General features: G+C 39.7%; 1 protein-coding gene across 1 annotated transcript in view; it reads left to right on the plus strand.

The window, feature by feature from the left end:
• The first annotated feature begins 8645 nt into the window (after positions 1-8645).
• The window catches only part of FAM83B (family with sequence similarity 83 member B), a 45308-nt gene continuing 35205 nt past the window's right edge, over positions 8646-18748 (plus strand). The window contains exon 1 of the mRNA XM_066314954.1: positions 8646-9089. Within this exon, the coding sequence (XP_066171051.1) occupies positions 8646-9089 (444 nt within the window). The remainder of the gene's footprint in view (positions 9090-18748) is intronic.

An 18748-nucleotide genomic window follows, 5' to 3' on the forward strand; every position in this document is an offset into this window, starting at 1 on the left:
ACGCAGATAAGCAGCAAAGAGGAAAGTAAGAGGAATGAAGTATAGGAGCAGAGAATACTTTGTCAACCTCCATCAGTTTAGAACTTCTTGTCTTGGAACTGCCTGAGAGATACTGGCTTCATATTAAAGCTGACCTCAGAGGAGTTTCCCTCTCTGTATTCAGGCCTGTTGTACATAGGAGCTACACGTCGCGTAATGAACCACACCAGGAAGCCTCAATCACCAAGTCCATTCCAGTCTGAGGAGTCCCAGACTCTGTGACTCTTCCTCAGATGGCAACTCTTCCCCTTTGATCATTCTTCTCACTCTGCTCTTTTACCCTCTCTCTCACATAGTTATGCTGTGGGCAGAAAACAAAGACTGGTGAATCTCTATGTATTTACTTGTGTCTCAAAAATAATGTACTTTGCATAACTTTATTAATATCTTGCAATAAATTTCTCAAATGAAACACACAGATTCTCTTCACAAAAATGAACTTCTTGAAGTTATTTCAGGTTTTTTTTCAGAGGGAATTTTCACACAGGACCTGACCTATAACAACAATCTACCATATAGTATATAGCACACATACCCAGGGCCCAATATATGGGTTAGGAATCCTCTCAGTAAAAGACCTTGGCTTTAATAATCTGTATTTTGACTACTGGCCTTTTCCTGATAGAAGCTGTGAAAGTAACAAGCCAATGATTGGACATTGCCAAGTATTTCCTTAATATTACAAGGACCAAATGAATGTATTCTTGATTTAAGAGTATGATATCAAATAGAGTAAGTTATGATTATTTAATTTGAAAAAGATGTACTGAGAGTAGGACATCTGCTTTTCCATATTAGTTTGCAGTTTTCTGTCTCATTTTTCTCTCTGCTACTTTATGAAAGGTGTGGATTTTGTATCACTACAAATCAAGCTTTGTATAAATGGACTGCAGGTCCTTTTATATTCATATCTGTAAAAGCAAATTTCCTCTAATTTTAGGATCAGTGTGTGAAGTCTCTGTGCTTATGCTTTAAATTAGATGGTCATTGATTTGCAAATAGCATGGATCTTCAGGACCGTCTTCTTTCTTCACCTGCTTAAAATATAATAAAAGCTCAACTCATAGGTATCATGAGTTGTATAGACCCCCACTGCTTCCAAATCAATGTTCCCTTTAGTAAATCTAAATGAAATCTTAGTAAGCATGCAGTAGGATGTACTTATATGAATGTAATTCACCTAAGTATTTATTCTTAACAATCATCCATATAATAAACTTTTGGACTGGCGTCTCTACATATGTGCTAATAATCTTTTATCTTCTGCTTGCATTCAGCTAGACTTGTATAGGGCAAGATGATCTGTCAATACAAAAAAAAGTCTCCGAGCTGGAAACAGATGGGAGTAACAGGGATGATCATCCATCAGCACCACCATCTCACCTGAGTACCCACACCTCTTAGGACAACCATTCTAAAGATAGTGGCATCAAACATATTGAGTTGATCCTTTTATCCCACATAGTTTATGAAAGAGCTATGTCTAAGAACCTCCTTAGAGGTTCTGAGGTTTTATGGATCTGTTGGATTACAGTAAAACAATTCCAAACATTAGGATGCCTTAATGGATCCCGCCCAATGCTACATTTTCAGTGGCAAAAGGAAATGCTGTCCCATACTGCAGCAGTTCCACGACTCTACAAATAAGGATACTGAAGCACATACTCCTGCCTTGTACTTTTACAATACAGTTTTATACCTATTGTTTATGAATCTGTCTTACTGCTTACTAAGCTTGCTCATACCATCTGCTTCTACTGATGCCTGTGGCTGCAGGACACAGAAGTTTGCTACCTGCTAGGTAAAAACATTTTTTTATTTTGACAGCTAACAGATTCCAAAATGCATTACCCAAGTTAGGTTTTATGAAGTGTCTGGTCTAGTATAGCTACTGGAGGGCTTCAATTGATAAATTGTAAGGGAGCTGTAGGAACAGTGTAAGGGAGCAGAAATAAACCTTTTCTTGTACAGATACTAATGAGGCAAAACCCCCCTAGCTACTTCATGTAGATTTTCTTATTTAGAAAGCTATGATTGGTCTCGTTACTGCTTTTTGTTTATGCTCAGCCTGTACTCAAACACTTAACTTCTCTAGAAGACACAGGTTTGTAAGTTTTGTGTAATAAAAGTCCAGCCAATTCAGTCAAGGTCAAAATGAGTTTTGCGACCATTCATCTACCTTCCTACCCTTTCATAATTTTAGAAAATGGATCTGCTATTTTAAAAATTTAGATAGCCTCACCTCCTTATGGATAAGTTTCCACAGAAACAGGTACTTCTTCCTGACTGTGTATTTTCATGGGATAAAAAGTGCTGTGTACTAACTATAAAGTTCTAGGTACATTTTAAAGTTTTGTTTTTAAAGTAGTTTTCACCCTTTTTCCCCATCAAAACCAGGGAAATTATTTTTTGAGTTTGAGAACAGTCTAATAATTTAATCCAAATGCTCCTTTTTCTGTAAAGGGTAGTCCATGAGTATACTAACACCAACTGTTTCCTCTTGTGCATTCCACTACCTGAATTAACTGCACAAGAAAACACACTCCCTGATGATCACACTTATACACTCACACACATATAAATATACAAATATTGCTATGCAGATATTGCATATTTTTACTGTTTTCTTCTCAGAAACCATCATCAAAATGTCATAGCATAGGATATGTCCCACACTTACTATTAGGCAGTAAAACTTAGAATAATGAGTTTGTGCTTAAAGCCAGACTGGATGAGTTATTGCTAATAAAGTCCAACTGTCAGGGTTACACTACATTGTCTTAAACGCTTCAAAAAAGAACTGCCTGCAGTTAGGCACCAGAGTATAATGAGTACAAAGTCTACAAAAAGTTTAAAATTACAAAACCCCCTCGGCGAGCTTGTTATGCGCATGGGACGTGCAAGGTGCTGCTGAAGAGATGATGGTGTTTCCAAAGAGCCTTTCAGAGAGGGCTCTCCAAGGTTTCGACACGTGCACTGCCCTGCGGTGTGCTCAGCCTGCTGCTGGAGAGAAGAGTGCAGCAGGAAGGCCCGGTGCACTGCTGCCAGGATGGGGGGCTCTGCCTTCAGGCCCGTTTCTCTCACCCGAGACATCAAGAGCAAAGAGCCTTTGCAAAGCAACTGAGCTATGGACAAGGGGCTTGTCCATATATCCGACTTTGAAGGTCTCAAACGGGTATCATTCCCTTGCCGCGACTTGCTCCACCGGACTTAACCTGGAAACCATGACTCGAGGCTGACGCGTTTATTTTTTTTTTTTTTGAAGCCAACGTTTACTTTGAGTTTAATCTCCCACGCACACCCCGCTCCCGGGGCCGCCGCGGGGCTGCCGCTGCCTTGGCTCGGGTCGCCCCTGCCCCGCGGGCTCCCGCGGCTGCCGGGCCGAGCTGAGCCGGGCAGGGCAGGGCCGAGCTGAGCCGGGCCGGGCAGGGCAGGGCAGGGCAGGGCAGGGCAATGCAGGGTGGGCCGGCCCGGGCTGGGGCGGGGGGCCCGGCGCGGCCCGGGGAAGGCGCTGTCCTTCGCTCCGCGGGAGAGGGCCGGGCTTCCCCAGTTCAGACAAGTCCTCGCCCCGTTCCCAAAGGCGGCTGGTTTGGTGCGACACCGTCCTGACATGTTGTAACTGGTTTCCACACCCACCGCGCCCGAGAGCGACGGGAAGTACCTGCGATGAGCGCCGCGCCGCCGTGACTCGCCGCCGCCGCGCTCGCAGCAGCCGGTTGAGCCGCCCCGCCGCTCCGGAGGCGAGACCCCACGCGGGGCACCGGCGCAGTAAGTGGCTCTCCCTTCAGTCTCTCCCGGGACGGGACGGGCACGGGCAGGACAGGGCACGGCAGGGCAGTCCCCCGTCCCGCCAACATCCCGCTCGGCGCCGCGGGCCGTTTGAAACGGGGTCCCGCGGGTCGCGGAGCGCAGGCGGCAGCGGGGGCCGGGCGCGGTGGGCGGCCCGCGGGCGCGGCTGCCCCGGCTCCCCCGGCACCCCCGGCTCCCCCGGCTCCCCCGGCTCCCCCGGCACCCCCGGCACCCCCGGCACCCCCGGCACCCCCGGCTCCCCCGGCTCCCCCGGCACCCCCGGCTCCCCCGGCACCCCCGGCTCCCCCGGCACCCCCGGCACCCCCGGCACCCCCGGCTCCCCCGGCACCCCCGGCACCCCCGGCTCCCCCGCCGCCTCCCGCCCTCGGCCGCCCAGCGCAAGCGGCCCCCGCCCGCCGGGCCGGGGCGCCACACGTGCGGGGTCGGCCAGCGGAGCGCCCGCTGCCCTTGCTTTGCCTGGAAAGTTAACTTGCTGGTTGAAACAAACAAAGCCACCCCCCTCCCCCCAAAAATAACCAAACCAAAACAAAAAAAACCAAACCCGCCGCAGAACAAGCAGACAAACAAACAGAAACAGAAAGAGAAAAGAAAGAAAGCAGCAGGACCGCTTGCGGTGTTGTTTTTCACTTGGATTTGATGCCCTTTGTATTCACAGAAAATGTAATTTCGTTAATAATCAAATAATTGCCTGTCACTGCTTCATGTAAGGTAATTATTATTTAGTTTTGATAGGATTCTTTAATAGAAAGGTTGGTGGAAGGCAGGTGTCATAAAACGCCTGTTTGTTCTGTTAAAGGTTGGTCATGCCAGGCCCTTAAGCCGTGGGGAGGCTCCTTGGCTGAGCCGTGGGCCAGAGGTGCTCAGGTGGATGCCGCAAAAACCGTACCTGAGAGTCTGCAACAGCTTGCAACAAGCTGTTCCCGAGGTTTAGATTTCCTGGCAAGGTTGAAACTTCATGCAGAAACTGTCAAAGTAATCACATTTCCATTGGAAAAGAGATAAGGAATCCTGAGGAGAGCACCATGGCCAGGCCCTTGCCAAGGACTGGCTATACGAGCCTGAGGTTAGAGCTGCTCCCTAAAGTTGCTGAATAGGAATTTTTTCAAATCCTGTGAATATTAGTATGGCAAGGAAGTTCCTTGTCCCTAGTACTAGTCTGGAACCCTTGTAGAATGTTGCATGATTTTCTTTAGTGGACGTTTGTCATCTGCTGCATTTGTGAAGGTTGGGGTACTCTCCAAATCTTTTTGTATAAAGCCACAGTTACTTCTTCCTCATAGAAAAAAGGTCTTTTCTTGCTGGGTTCCTGATAATGGCAGTAGAAAGGTCTGAGCATGTTGTTAATAGAAGGACAAGACAATCACATCAATGTGGGATTCAGAATTTGAGTTCTTCAGCAGAAGATCCAGTTTTAGCAGCTCCATTGGAGTTTAAATTCAGTTTAAGGTCATTAATGGCACTTGCTAAAAAAGTTTTAAGTGGCTGATCCCTGTGTTCAAGCAGAGAAGATGGCTGATATGCTGGACTGGGATTGACAGAGAAGGGTATTTCTCTGAGGATGAGCTACGACTTTCCTGGTGCTGGTAAAATTTGTGATCATGTATGTAAAGTGTGATAAAGATCTATAAGCCTCCAGAGATGGGCCTCATTCTGCACAACCTTGATAATGTAATAGTTGACCTGAGGAGGACCTTTGAAGAATCAAGTTTATTATGCAGAAATCACAATACATGGTTGAAGAAGACACGAAAAAGTTTATTAAGAATTTTGTCCAAACCTCTACTTCTTTATCCAGAATTATATAGTTCCATAGGTTCAGTTTCTGCACAGTAGCTCTTACCTTCTAAGGAAAAAAATATCTGTGTACCTAGAGCTTTTGTCAAGTATACCTGAAAGCCATTGTTTTAATTCGGGAGTTTCTTTTGTTTCATATGAATGTATCTCATGTTGATGTCCTTAATTTCAAAAACCAGGATTAAAATTTTTTCATTTGTCTCAAGTGTTCTGTGATTTATTTCCATGCTGGCAAATTTTACATTTACTTTCTTAAATTAATGTGCACTGCTTTAAGCTTCTTTTGTTAGCAGCACTTGTAAATCAAACATCAAAGATGTTCACTGTAAAATGACTGTTCTTGTTTGGAAGATGCTGCACCAGAAGTCTCACCTTTCCACGGGTACTTATGTGTATACCCTGCTTTCAGCATAAGTTCGAGCATAAGTTGCTGTATTTGACCTATGCCACAATTAATTCATTCATTATGTTCAATGAAAAGTCAGGCAATATACTATACTATTGTGAAAAACAAATGAAAGAGCCAAACCAAATGAAAGAAATGCATGTGAGGCAGAACACACATGTAACAATTTTTTGCTTTTTGTTTGTTCATAACATTCAATATTTGATATTGCACAATGTTATGTATTAAGTATAGTCTTGTTCCCTTAAATTATTTTCAAAGGACAGAATGAGAAGAAAAAATAAATTCAGGCAGGCTTTTGAAATAAACATGTCTTTCTCAACTGTAGTTATGAAGTCAGTGGAAAAATTAATTTTTTTAGAATTATGTCCATTCCAAAGTAGTAAGAATTTTAGAAATATCTTTCACTTGCCTTTGTAAAATCGTATTTATTCTTACTGACTGACTTTTAAGACTGACTGTGTTACTACAGTGACTACAGAATGACTTGTCCTGAAAGGCCCTAAAAGAGGGGTGTATTGGAATCTCAGTGAAGTCACCTGTGTTACTGTTCAGACTCTTGAGAATAAGTCAGCTGAATACCTGCATTTTGTATTCTTGGTTGTTCTTCATTCTGTATCTAAAATGTCTTGAAAACTTGTTCCAGACGATTGGGCCAGTCCTGATGTGGCTATTTTAATTTTACAATATGTTGAGAGCTTAATCTTTGAATCTGTCTGTCTTGCCTGTACTGTGTGCTTGGTTCTCTGTCACCTTCTGCCCCAAGCTGTATTTGCATTTGTGAGAAGGGAAATGGTATCACTCCTATTTTATAACATTTAATTTCTTCTTGTGAGAGCAGCATAGAATGAAGCTCTGCGTAGCTGTAAGAGGAATACGTGTAGTTCTTAGTTGGGGGGAGAGCAGTCAGATCCCTTTTCTGTTCTGCTTTCCAGTTCACCACAAAGAGCTACTCTTGAAGGAGCCAGGAACACTCCTTTCCCCCAGGCTCGAAAGCAGTCCTATCTGGGAAGATCTGCCCTGCTACTTGGCTGAGACACAGGATTCAAATGGAATTATTCCATATGACATGCTGATGCCAGCTTCAGATCTGGATTTTTATTTCTTGGTTGTTTTTTAACCTCAGACTTCCCAAGTTCCTTATAAATCTTGGTTTAATTGAACATTTAATTGGTTTTTGAAGTATCAGTAGTTATGGAGATTTTTATTTTCATTCCTTTAGGTTAATATAGCTAATTTACATTTCCTTTCGGGAAGATTTAAACTGTTCCCAACAGACAGTGGAAAACTGTTTGCAAAAATATCTGGAAGGTCTTGATGGGAAGAGGGAATTAAGTTACATTTATATGCCAGTAAATGAAATCAGAACTCCATATGACTATTTGCTATTATACTGCTATACTATTAAATTAGGCTTGTGGGGAAACCCAGCATTAACTTTCAAGCTATCAAGTTTTTTCTAACTTTTCTGCCTTTGTTGGATGTTCTTCTTACTTCTGCGGTCTTTCTCTTAAGCTTGATGCCCTAGCCCTGGAAGATATGCTGCCATATTTCTATTTTACATGGCTATGCTGATGTTGCTGCCAGGAAACACCTTCCCCCCACTTTTTTTTTGTCAGTTACTGAGGGTTGCAGAAATGTGAAGTAAGAAACATTGGGTATTTGTTCTCTCTCTTTCTTAAATCTCCATTGCGCAGCACAAAGCAAGCCTTTCAGACCTTGTTAAATGAAATAAAAAGTATAAGAATGAATTTATAAAACATCAGCAGTAAACTTGGTTATTAATGTTAAAAAAAAAAAAAAGAAAAAAAAAAAGAAAAGATTAAAGCAGCCGCTCCTTTTGGCAGAAGGAATGAGCAGGTTGGAAACTAGACATCAAATTGCTGATTCAGAGTTTGATCCCAGATGTGGGAGGATAAATCTTTCTGGAGTTCCTCATAACTCACTGAAATGAGGTAGGCTGGTCCTGCTTGAGAGCAACAAATGGATTAGATCAGCATGGGAGAACAGATAGATCAGGAGAAGTACCTGAATGACTGTGGTTTCAAAGAAGGCAAAGAAAAGAGATGCATTGCAGAGACAGTAATTTATCAAAAAGTAGGAAATTTAATTTGTTTCTGAAGTGCTTCTTTGGACAGTATTCAGTTAGTTGTTGAAAAGGGGGTTTTGAAACACAACCTATGATAGTGTATTAGAACATGCATTGGGTATGTATTGGTGTTACTGGTGTGGATTTTTTACATAGCTTGTAATATCAGAACTTCGTAAAATCGCTGAAATATGTGTTTAGTTTACTTTATGTAAAAGCTCTTTATCTATCTCTTTAATATCTCTTTAATATTTATCTATCTATTTAATATTTTATTTGTGGCAGTAGTAGTCCCTGAGCCTTTTCAGAATATTTTTTAAATTCATGGAAGATGCTAGAAAAACTTAGAACAACTTTACCAGAAAAGTATTTTAGTTAATAACTGTGTGTGTGTCATAGGTATCTAGAAATATTCTTATTGTTTTCTTACTTATTTTCTCTTTGCAGATACATTTCATCTGCTCAAGAATGGACATTTAAAAGACTTTATACAAAGTACATGTGAAAATGGAAACTTCGTCTTTGCTGTCCTCCTTACATGATGAATGTAGATCAGACAATTATATTGAACCTCATTACAAGGAATGGTACCGAATAGCTATTGATGCTCTGATTGAAGGAGGTTTAGAAGCCTACAAAGAATTTCTTTCCAAAGAGAGATGCTCAGAGTTCCTAGCAGATGAAGAAATTGATTATATTTTGAACAATGTTCACAAACTTCCCCAAAACACAATTTATTCCTCTAACCATGCCATTGATGACACCTCTTCCTCGGGAACCTACTGGCCCATTGAATCAGATGTGGAAGCTCCAAATCTTGACTTAGGTTGGCCCTATCTGATGCCTGGAATTTCTGGTGGCACAAATATTGATCTACTTTTTCATCCACCACGGGCACAGCCTTACACCATAAAGGAAACTGTTCGGAAGATGATACGAGATGCAAGAAAGGTAAACATGAAAAATAATATTGGAAAAAAAAGTGGCAATAATAATAATCCAGTTGGTGTTTTATTACAAGAGTTTTTTTAATTTTTGTTTTTGTCCTGGCAGGAAAAAATTATATGGTTGCTCACAATTCATCCAGAAAGGTTTTCCCAAAATGAGATCAGTTCTTTGGTGTCACATGCATCAGTGTTATTAACCTTAATTCAGAGGGATCAAGGGTTAATTGCAGAGATTAATTAATCCTACCATTATAATGAATAATTATCGTTTTACTGTAATGCTGACCAGTGCATGAGAAATTTGGAGATAATCAGCACACCTTTTCTTTGACCTCAGTTGAATATACAGGGAGGGATACAATTCTGTATAACTTTGGGATTTTTACTTATACTTCTCTCTTGCCTCGGTGGGAGGCAAGTTGGCATGGCAGACAGTTCTAAGAAAACAACACTTCAGTGTTCATCCAGCTCATGTGCTTTGAGAGTCAGGTTTTATGATTTTGGCCTGTCCTTGCAGAAATCAAACTCAGAATGGAAAAAATGAACTAGAGTTAGGCAACAAAGAAATAGATTTTACTTGTGTATCTTGCCTTCATTTCTGATTAGTGACTAGAAAATTTAGACATTTTTCCAAATGTACTTGTCTCCACTTAGGATCACTTGTATCTTGAGTTTCCTACAGCACACCCAGCTTACACCTTAGTTGCAGAATGTTGTATGTACAAACCACTTTTGCTCTCAATGTGTCCATTTAAAACTTTTAAGATTTAAACTTTTAAAATAATGTCAGTTAAAAAAAATAAAAAGCTTTTAGCATGCAGATCTGTTTGTCACAGGGTCATAATACCTCTTTTAGAAGTATGACAAAGTTTCAGAAGTATTTCTGGCAAGTATGTCACAGTCTCAAATTTTCCCTGTGAAATACAGTTGTGTTTTGCATGACCTTTAAATTGGTAGAATGGCTCTATTTCACATAAATCTGTAAACAATAGAGTGGCTAAAATATTAATGTAAATGTGTGCAGTAGAAAGGGTCTAAACAGGGCGGGGCAGGGAAGGACTCTGCGTCTTTTTACAATGTCTCTGCTATATTTGGATAAAGCATATAATTTGTTGCCATAACAGAGTTATCACTAGGCCTTTTATCCTACAGTTAATGATTTTGAATGACTGTATGCTCAAGGAAGAGGTAATTAATTCTCTCCCTCTTTATCCCTTTCTGAGTGAGTTTTGGTGTTTTCTGTTTTGATATGTTGTGAGACTTGACTGTGAGTTCCCCAAAGTACTCTGTCAACTGAGCCTCCTGACCTACCAATGTATCCACTGTAAGGGAAACAACTAAAACACTATTAACTTCCTTGAGAGGGCTAGTTCAGTTTTTCTTCAGGGTCTTGAAATGCCATGAGGTTAGGCCATTCCCCCTTAGTTGCTCCTTGAATGCAGCTGTAGAAAAAAATTTGGTGTGATTCTTGGTTTGCTATGGAAGAAGGTTGAATGCATAGTATGTTGGCTCCCTGGTGTGCTTGTGTTGCTTCCACGTTATAAAGAGGATGTTTTATGTGTGTCACTGGCAAATCTGACAGCTGAACGTTTTGTTTAGTTGATCAGCACAACCTTAACGTCAACACCCATAACACTTTTGATACAGTGATATAGATTGGTTGCTTCAGGGACCAGCAATTAAGAGACATGGTGTTGTTCAGCTTCTTTTGTCTGCAGATGCATAGAGAAATTGAAACTATTTCTAAGTGAGGTAAAGTATTTAAATCATGCTTACAGTAGGTAAGCCCTTTGTAAACAGGCTAGTGCATTTCTCCTAAGCCACTTAAAAAATGTAGTTGTATTAAACAAGGTTCTTTGTTATGCAGCAGTGGAGATGTGTAGTCTTGAGAATATTCAAAGGCAATAGGATAATATTGCACATGAAAAACAGAAACATGTAAAGAATAAATCAGCAAATCATGTTCAGCCAACACAACTCTGAGCAAAATCCATGGGAATTTCATCAAACTTCTGTGTGAAAATAAACAGACTGTTGGGGGTAGGCATATTCATAACAATTAAATTTAAGCACCAAGCCTCAGTGTCTGGGTTCAGGCATTGATTTCACTGAGATACCTGAGGACTTGGTGTAGTAGGAAGCCAGCTCCTGCAAGGGCATGGCAGAGAATGTTTCTGCACTTCACTCCATGAGGGAACCCATTTGGTGTGTATTTATATGTATAAACTGTCCCAGAAATTCATAAGGGAGATTGAACCAGTTGAAACCTAGATGCTTTTGAATTTTGGGATATATAGATAAGGATAAGGTAGCACTGTTAGTGGACTTATTCTTGACCTCTTTCATGCTTGATGCATCACAGTGTCACTCCTTAAAATGATAATTATGTATGTTAATTTTGACCTTAAGAAGGTGTTGTAAACAATATTAAGCAACTTTCTAGCTGACTGATTTTTTCCTGACTAGAGGAAAATTATTTGTAAGGCCATGCTACACTAGATTAAAACCAGTGACTATAGAAAAGTGTTGTAATAAAATCTTGTCACATATTTCTGGAATTCACAAGCATCATAAAAATTATAGACATCACCTTCATTGTAAAGTACAGGTGATATAGTAATAGAATTCTTACAGAAAAGGATCAATACTGTTAAATCCTAGAAAAATGAGCTAACCATTTTTAAAGAGATGAATCCATGCTTGTGATATGTTTCTGAAGTTTTGTTAGAGCAGGGAAACTGTATTGAACAGAGCATGGCTTTACGTTGTCACCTGTATACTACAGCACTTCTGTGGGATAGATATGATGTTAGCAGAGTGCCTTAGGTCAAACCAAGATGTCAACAAGATGGGGCTTACAGTTGGTGTAACTAGACCTCATCTCTAAATGATACAGCTTGCCAACCACCCTTCTCTGTCAACATGACCTATGTTCACGCAAGGAGGCTGTTTGGCATGACTGTGTCAGCTGGGGAGACACGAGTCTTTTCACATGTTGATACAACCGTGTGAGGAAGAAGCACTGCAAGGTCTGTCTGATCTTAATGATGGAGACTTTTGTAAACAAGCTGGTAGCCTTATTTCTCTTACATTTTGGAGGCTTCTACCTTTAATCACTGGCAGGTTTCCGGCTTCTCTGAGGCTTGAGGTGCTCCTGCAGCCTGACTCATCACGGCTGGGCTGTCTGAACAGCAACTGATAATGTTTGGCAGATTTTACTGAGAAGATTATTCATCTGGGAAATGATATCAAGATTATTACTCATCTGTGTCAGGTCATAGTGTGTTGACTCTGGTTAACATGAAACTTCCTTCTTTTAGTACACTGTAACACAGAGACTTCAATAATGAAGTGTTCTCTCCCTCTGTGGGTTCATTAGAGTTGCCTCAAAACCATCAGTTATGAGGCTTGTCTTATGTGCAAGAAACCTCTTGTATTATTTTCTCAGGTGTAATTGACAGGGTGAGGCAACAGGGAAAGGACAGGACGGAGCACCAAAAGGACCTTCTGGCAGTGTGTTTTTCTCTTTTACAGTAGCAAAATTCCTCTGTTGACCATGGAGATGTTTCTACACAGTTTTAGAGAGAAGGCACAGTTCAGAGTAATATCCAAATAAGGATCTGCTCTTCCTGGAGAGAATTTAAACCTGTTTTTTAAAGAACCGTGTTGTTTGGACAACCCAAGGGTTTCTGGTTTGTGGCGTATGCCAGAGAACACTTAAAGACTTTTGTGATATACTTTAGGGATTTATGATGGAATGTATGAGGTAGCACATTATTCAAAAAATATGCAGTACTTTTCACTGACTTTATTTTATTCAAATGCCAGTCGTAAGCCTGGGTTCATGAAGTCAGTGATATTTGTAAGAATTTTTAAAAACCAAATTGCTTTGAATTTGAATTGTTAGTGTATTATAATTGTGGAAAATAAAAAAGGCAGTTGTTTTTGCTCAAATACTCATGATTGGGGTTTTTAATGAGAAGAGTTGCAAAACTTGGACCCTTAGGAAAGAATTACGTTATATGTTGTGAATCAATGTAACTTGTTATTAGTCTTGCTGGACACACTGTAGGTAAGCACTTAGTCAAAAAATTCTTCCTTTTGAATTCTTGTGAGAGAGAGTTATGTACAAAATGTAATGCCTTTGTTGTTTTCTAGAGCAGTAGACCTTGTCAGATAAAAACAGTTGACACATTTTACAAATATATGAAAAGGAAAATATTTTCTTTTACTTTTGGGTTTTTTATTTTGTTGTATATTGTTTCAGGCAAGAGTAAAAGTTTGTATTACAGAAAAAAATAATTCACTAATAATTAATTATTATTTACTCTTATGATTCATTATTGTTCATTATTAATTAACTATTATTTACTGTTAATCTCATTTGGTCATGTGTATAATATAATAATAATAGTCTAGTAATGGCTGCAGTCTAGTGTGAAAGAAAATCAAATTCTTACATGCTTATATGAGCAGTAATGTTTCTATACAGAAAAAAAAATTCTAGAATATGGATGTGTTGAGCAATCTTTTATTTCTCTTTCACTCTTTGCCAACTATTTTAAATATAGACTGGAACAATGATAATGAATTGCTTGTGGCAGTGCTTGCCTTAGCTCACTGATCACATTGGTTCAAGCAGATGAGAGAGAGGCTGCACCTTTTCGTATAAAAGAACCAGAGCAATCTGCTGAATTCAGGGAGAAAGAATAGATAAATGCAGTAGTTGTCCCACTCAGACATTTTCTGTATTATCTCTAAAGTATTAGATAATCAGTGGATATCATTTTTTAAGATGAGACTTACACATAGAAATACTCAGTTTCTATCTGACAGCATATAGGCAGTGTTTTCCCTGCCTAGATATTCTGCCCCACAAGGATTGCAGCAGATGCCTTTTGGTTCAGCTGCTCTGCTCGAGGGGTGAATTCCTCTCAGCTTCTGTTAGAAGACTTCCTGGTTGAAAACCAGCATGGCAGTCATGTGTATGGTTTCCAGGTGAAACATAGTTTTTAGTTTGTGATAGATTTATTTCAGACAATGAGGTAATTTCCCTTTTTTTTTCTACTTGCACAGAGTACATGCTGTGTATTGGAAGAGGACTTGCACTTGTTGCTACTGTGTGACCCAGTATCAATTTTTTGTCATCACAAAGTTGTGCTGCTCACAAGTAATTATTTCAAGCATTTTCTCTGCTTGGATTTGCCTTTGGAATCTTCAAACTATTTAACTTGCCTGTCCCTTTCTCTCCGTGCTGTGCTGCTCCCCCCATGTTAAGGGTGGTCCCAGAGCAGTCTCAGCAGTGCCCCACAGTTCAGGCAGAGAGGACTGCCATCGATGGGACACATCTGCAAGCAATTTTATAAACTGGAAAACCTGGGACTTTTGTGAAATCCAATTCTTACGTGCTCTAAACATGAAACCCACCATTTTTCCTGGTAGCACTCCTGTTAATTGGGCAGGATCCAAAACTGAAGAGCAAGCAGAGCTCAGAGCCTGGGGAGGGGGAATCTTTGAGAACAAAATTTTTAATTAGTTGTAATTTTCTATTCAGAGGTTCCTATCTTTGCAACACTTTTGACATCTTCAGTACTTGTATTAAAAGACGCAGTTAAATAATTTTTAGGTGTTGCCATTTTTATGTCAGAACTGTGCTAATGTGTTATCAAAATACCACACCTCCCTGATGAATTTAAAAATGGAATATGGAAGATTAAAGGCCAGATATTGCAGGCAGCTGTATTTCTTCATTAATGTCTCTCTCATTCACATACGTATGAGAAGTAAGCATAAACATGTGCTTTGTAGCAATTCCTTTCATTAAAGCATTTTCTCTCATTGACATAAATCTCTGTCAGTCAAAACAAAAGCGCCATTAAAAAGTCATTTACGGTTTTTGCACATTCAGTAGATTAAAGTGTTCTTTATCATATTCAACAATAACTTTTTACTACATTATGCTGAAGCAATTACAGATCAAAATATGCTATAAATACAAAACCGTTGATTTAAAATAATTTTTTCCCAGGCAGAATGCTTCTTTCAGTGCCTGGACTAATGTGTTTGGGTTTTGTCCCTCTCCTTTTTTCTCTTGTCCAAAAAATGCTGATAATGTTGAAGTGCTATTTTTGTTCATCTGAATTCCTCTCCTGGAGAGATCTCCATTTTTCTGGGGCTTTTTTTCAGCTGAGAAACAATCTTGCCTGAGGAACTATAGCCTTAATCACTTCACATTCATAAATCCATAAACCTTTTTTCATCTTTTGCAGTTTTAGCATAGCTTTTCAACTTATGATAGCTTTCCAGCACAGCCAGTGATGCTTTGAGGGGGACACATTTAGGGTAATTTTAAACTTTGAATTTGTTATATATCAGAGTTTGGAAACTAAAATATTATATTATATTATATTATATTATATTATATTATATTATATTATATTATATTATATTATATTATATTATCTGTGGTAGAATTTTAAATGAGCATAGCTTGGTGTGCAGATACCTGCAGTACTGAAGTAGTATTTGTGTAACACAGTGTGATAGTATCTACATAGAAAGTGGAGAAGTGCTGACAAAACAAAAGAAATTCAAAATTTCTCATTCTTTTGTTTGGAAGGAGTGGGATTGCATGCCAGTGAGTTACATGTATTAAGTTTTCTCATATATCAGATCTGAGTACAAGTATCTACTTCACTTGTAATTATTTCAGAAGGACTTGCTTAATGCTACATTATTTTCTTTGAGGAGTACTGCAAGTATTCCAGTACACGATAGAAGGGTCAAAGTACACTTTATTATTTACGTCTCTAAAAGAAGTGCAGACCTTGCCATAGATAGCTGTGTAGTCATGCCTTCCATTTTGGCCTGCTGATAAAGTATGTCTATAACCATTTTCTAATAAAGATACAATAAAGTTGCAAGAGAAGTTAAAGTCCACATTTTCAGAAATGCTGTCAGCATGCCTGAGACCTCAGAGGGCTTTTGCTCTGTAAAACCCTACTGTAATTTACCTTTGGAAGGAAGGAAGCATTGGCCATCACAACCATCACAGGGTGTAACTGGTGCTGAGCTCGCTACTTTACAATTGGATCTGCAGACATCCATAAAATGACTCACCTCAACGGAGCTGTTCAAAATAAATAACTGCAAGATCTGGTCATGGCTTGCTTGATCAACAGTTAATAATTTTTCAGTATATAGTCCACTGATCAGTAAGCCAGCTGAATTTATAGTAGTGTCATTGGCATTATAAATACAGAATTATAAGCAACCAAACTATCTCTGCTTTCCTTGCCCTTGTTTGTAATCTTTTCCCATATCTTAGGTGTTTGTTTTCTGAAGCAGTAAATAGAAAAGTTATTAAATTTTACTGCATGTCTATATATCATTCATGTTACTGGTGTTGTAGTCTTCCTGATTAGTACCAGCCAGTACAGACATACCACTACTGCAGTGTAAACAGTAGATTCAGAATTTGTATGCTCTCCTTTATCCTTAGCCAGCAAAGAACATAACTAAAGTGTGTGCTGTTTTGTAAATGGGACTACTGGGATACACTGAGCATTTAATGAACATAAATCACAAAAAATTTTTTAAGGTACAGTTATAAACCAAAAGTGTGAGAATATTGTACATTAGGAAACAGTATTCAGCGCAAGTAGGGGCCATTCTTTATTTTCTTGCCTCTGTGGTTTTAGTTTTTGATAAAAATTGCTGTTGTGCATTTGTAATTATGCAGACTAATTTCTGATGAACATCAGTACTTCCCTGATAAAAGCTGCAAACTTGCAGCTGTAGCTGTGTAATGCTTACTTTTCAAATATATTTGTAAAAGCATGAAGCATTTCTTAACTTTAGATAAGGAGGGTGTGACGTGTACAGGGTGTTCTCATACCTTATCTACGAGCAGTTTATCTTAACCAGTTCTGTCTCTTGTTCTGGAGTGCTTGTGCTGACTGCCCAGATGTGTGTTGTGAAGGAACAGAAGAGATTCCTCAAAAACGGGATCCATGGTGAACCCTGCGTTCCCCAGCAAGGAGTGTGGGGATGTAGCTGCCTTCAGAAAGCTTCTTGGTGCGTCTTTTATCCAGGGGGTTTGCTAACTGCAGCACCAGATCTCCTCGGGCCTTTTCACTTCTGCCAGTGATCCTGTTGTCAGAGACAAAGCTGGGTGATAGGATAATATGTGAAGTTATGTGCCATATCTCTTAGAGATGAAAAGAAAACTGCATCCGCATCATCCACTGGCAATCAGGCTGGAAGAGTAGCACAGGATTGTGTGTTCAGGTAGCCAAATAGGTGTGCCTGCAGTTCAAACAGCAGATGTAGCATCTCAGCCTTATTTTCATGCTGTTTCCTGGAGCTGCAGCTATGCTTTGCCAAGAAGGTTGCACTTCAGCTCAATAAATTCCCTTTATGGCTTAAGCACTAGGTAAAGCACTAAGACATCACCTTTGAATTCGGGGGAATCTGAGTGGCATCAGCCCACAGAAGGCATAGTAGTTAGTGTTTTTCTTTAGGCTTTTGATTGATAAGGAAGAAATAATATTGAGGATGAGATGAAATAACCAGCACAGAAAAAAATTATGATTCCCAGTGGGAGCTTTCTCAAGAAATTTCCACTAAGGGACTAAGCTCTTCTTAAGCTATACAGAACTCCCTGCCAGTGAGCCTTCTGATTAGAGACATCAGAGGCAGCAAACAGAAGTTACAATGTCAAGCCAGCAAAACTGCTTCAAATGCCCAGGAGATGCTGCTTGTCAAAGCAACTACATCTCCATCCAGCATGACAGAGCACAGAAATATCTGAAGCTGTCTGCTGTTCTGATAATTTCCTGTCACTGACTAATGGTGGATTAGCACAGGCATGCAATAATTGCCTGAAAAGTCACTCTTAAGGGTGTGGGGTTTTTTAAATAATCGGCAGGCCTATGTGGCTGCACAGAATATATTTGATAGAGATCAGTTTGCTGAGCATGGGCCTAAAAATACAGCCATCTACAGGTCTAACTTTTACAGCAGTATGTACTCTTAACGAGTCTACAGAAGGTTGCTTTAAAATGTAACAAAAACTATTATTTTTCTCAAAGGATATACTTTTGAAATGGGAAGAGTAAACATAGAGATTAAACTGTGACTGATTCTTCTGTTTGTTCATTTATTTGCTATCACCCTGTTTAATGTTTTTAGCATAACATGAGCACCAGTTATATCACTGTATTTTCTAATGGATTTTATGATGCACAAAATGATTGCAATAATATCATCATCTATTCTGTTAATGAATTCTGGATTACTGAATATCAGTAAGCCACTTGTGCCAGAAATCTCATTAGTCAAACAGCTTGATTTCTTATGCATTATTTTAATGATGAAAGTTAGTCCAGATCTGGAGTGCCATAATACGATATTACAATCACCTTTACAGCATTCCTGTCCCAAGTAAAGGCTCTGTTCTTCATCTTGAAATTAGAGGAGTTAAACAGCATCCTTGCAGTGAGTTCTTGAGAGCTCAGAAAGCTCTTCTGTGTATATGCCAGAGCCTTTCAGAGTCAGAGAGCTCCAGGTGCCTTTTGGAGGAAGGAGAGCAAAGGAAGAAACAGATGTGCTGTTCTTGGGTGTTGGGAAAGAGGCAAGTCAAAAGACCAGGGATCCTGCCAG

This window comes from Sylvia atricapilla, chromosome 3 (genome assembly GCF_009819655.1).
Source record: "Sylvia atricapilla isolate bSylAtr1 chromosome 3, bSylAtr1.pri, whole genome shotgun sequence".
Taxonomy (NCBI): domain Eukaryota; kingdom Metazoa; phylum Chordata; class Aves; order Passeriformes; family Sylviidae; genus Sylvia; species Sylvia atricapilla.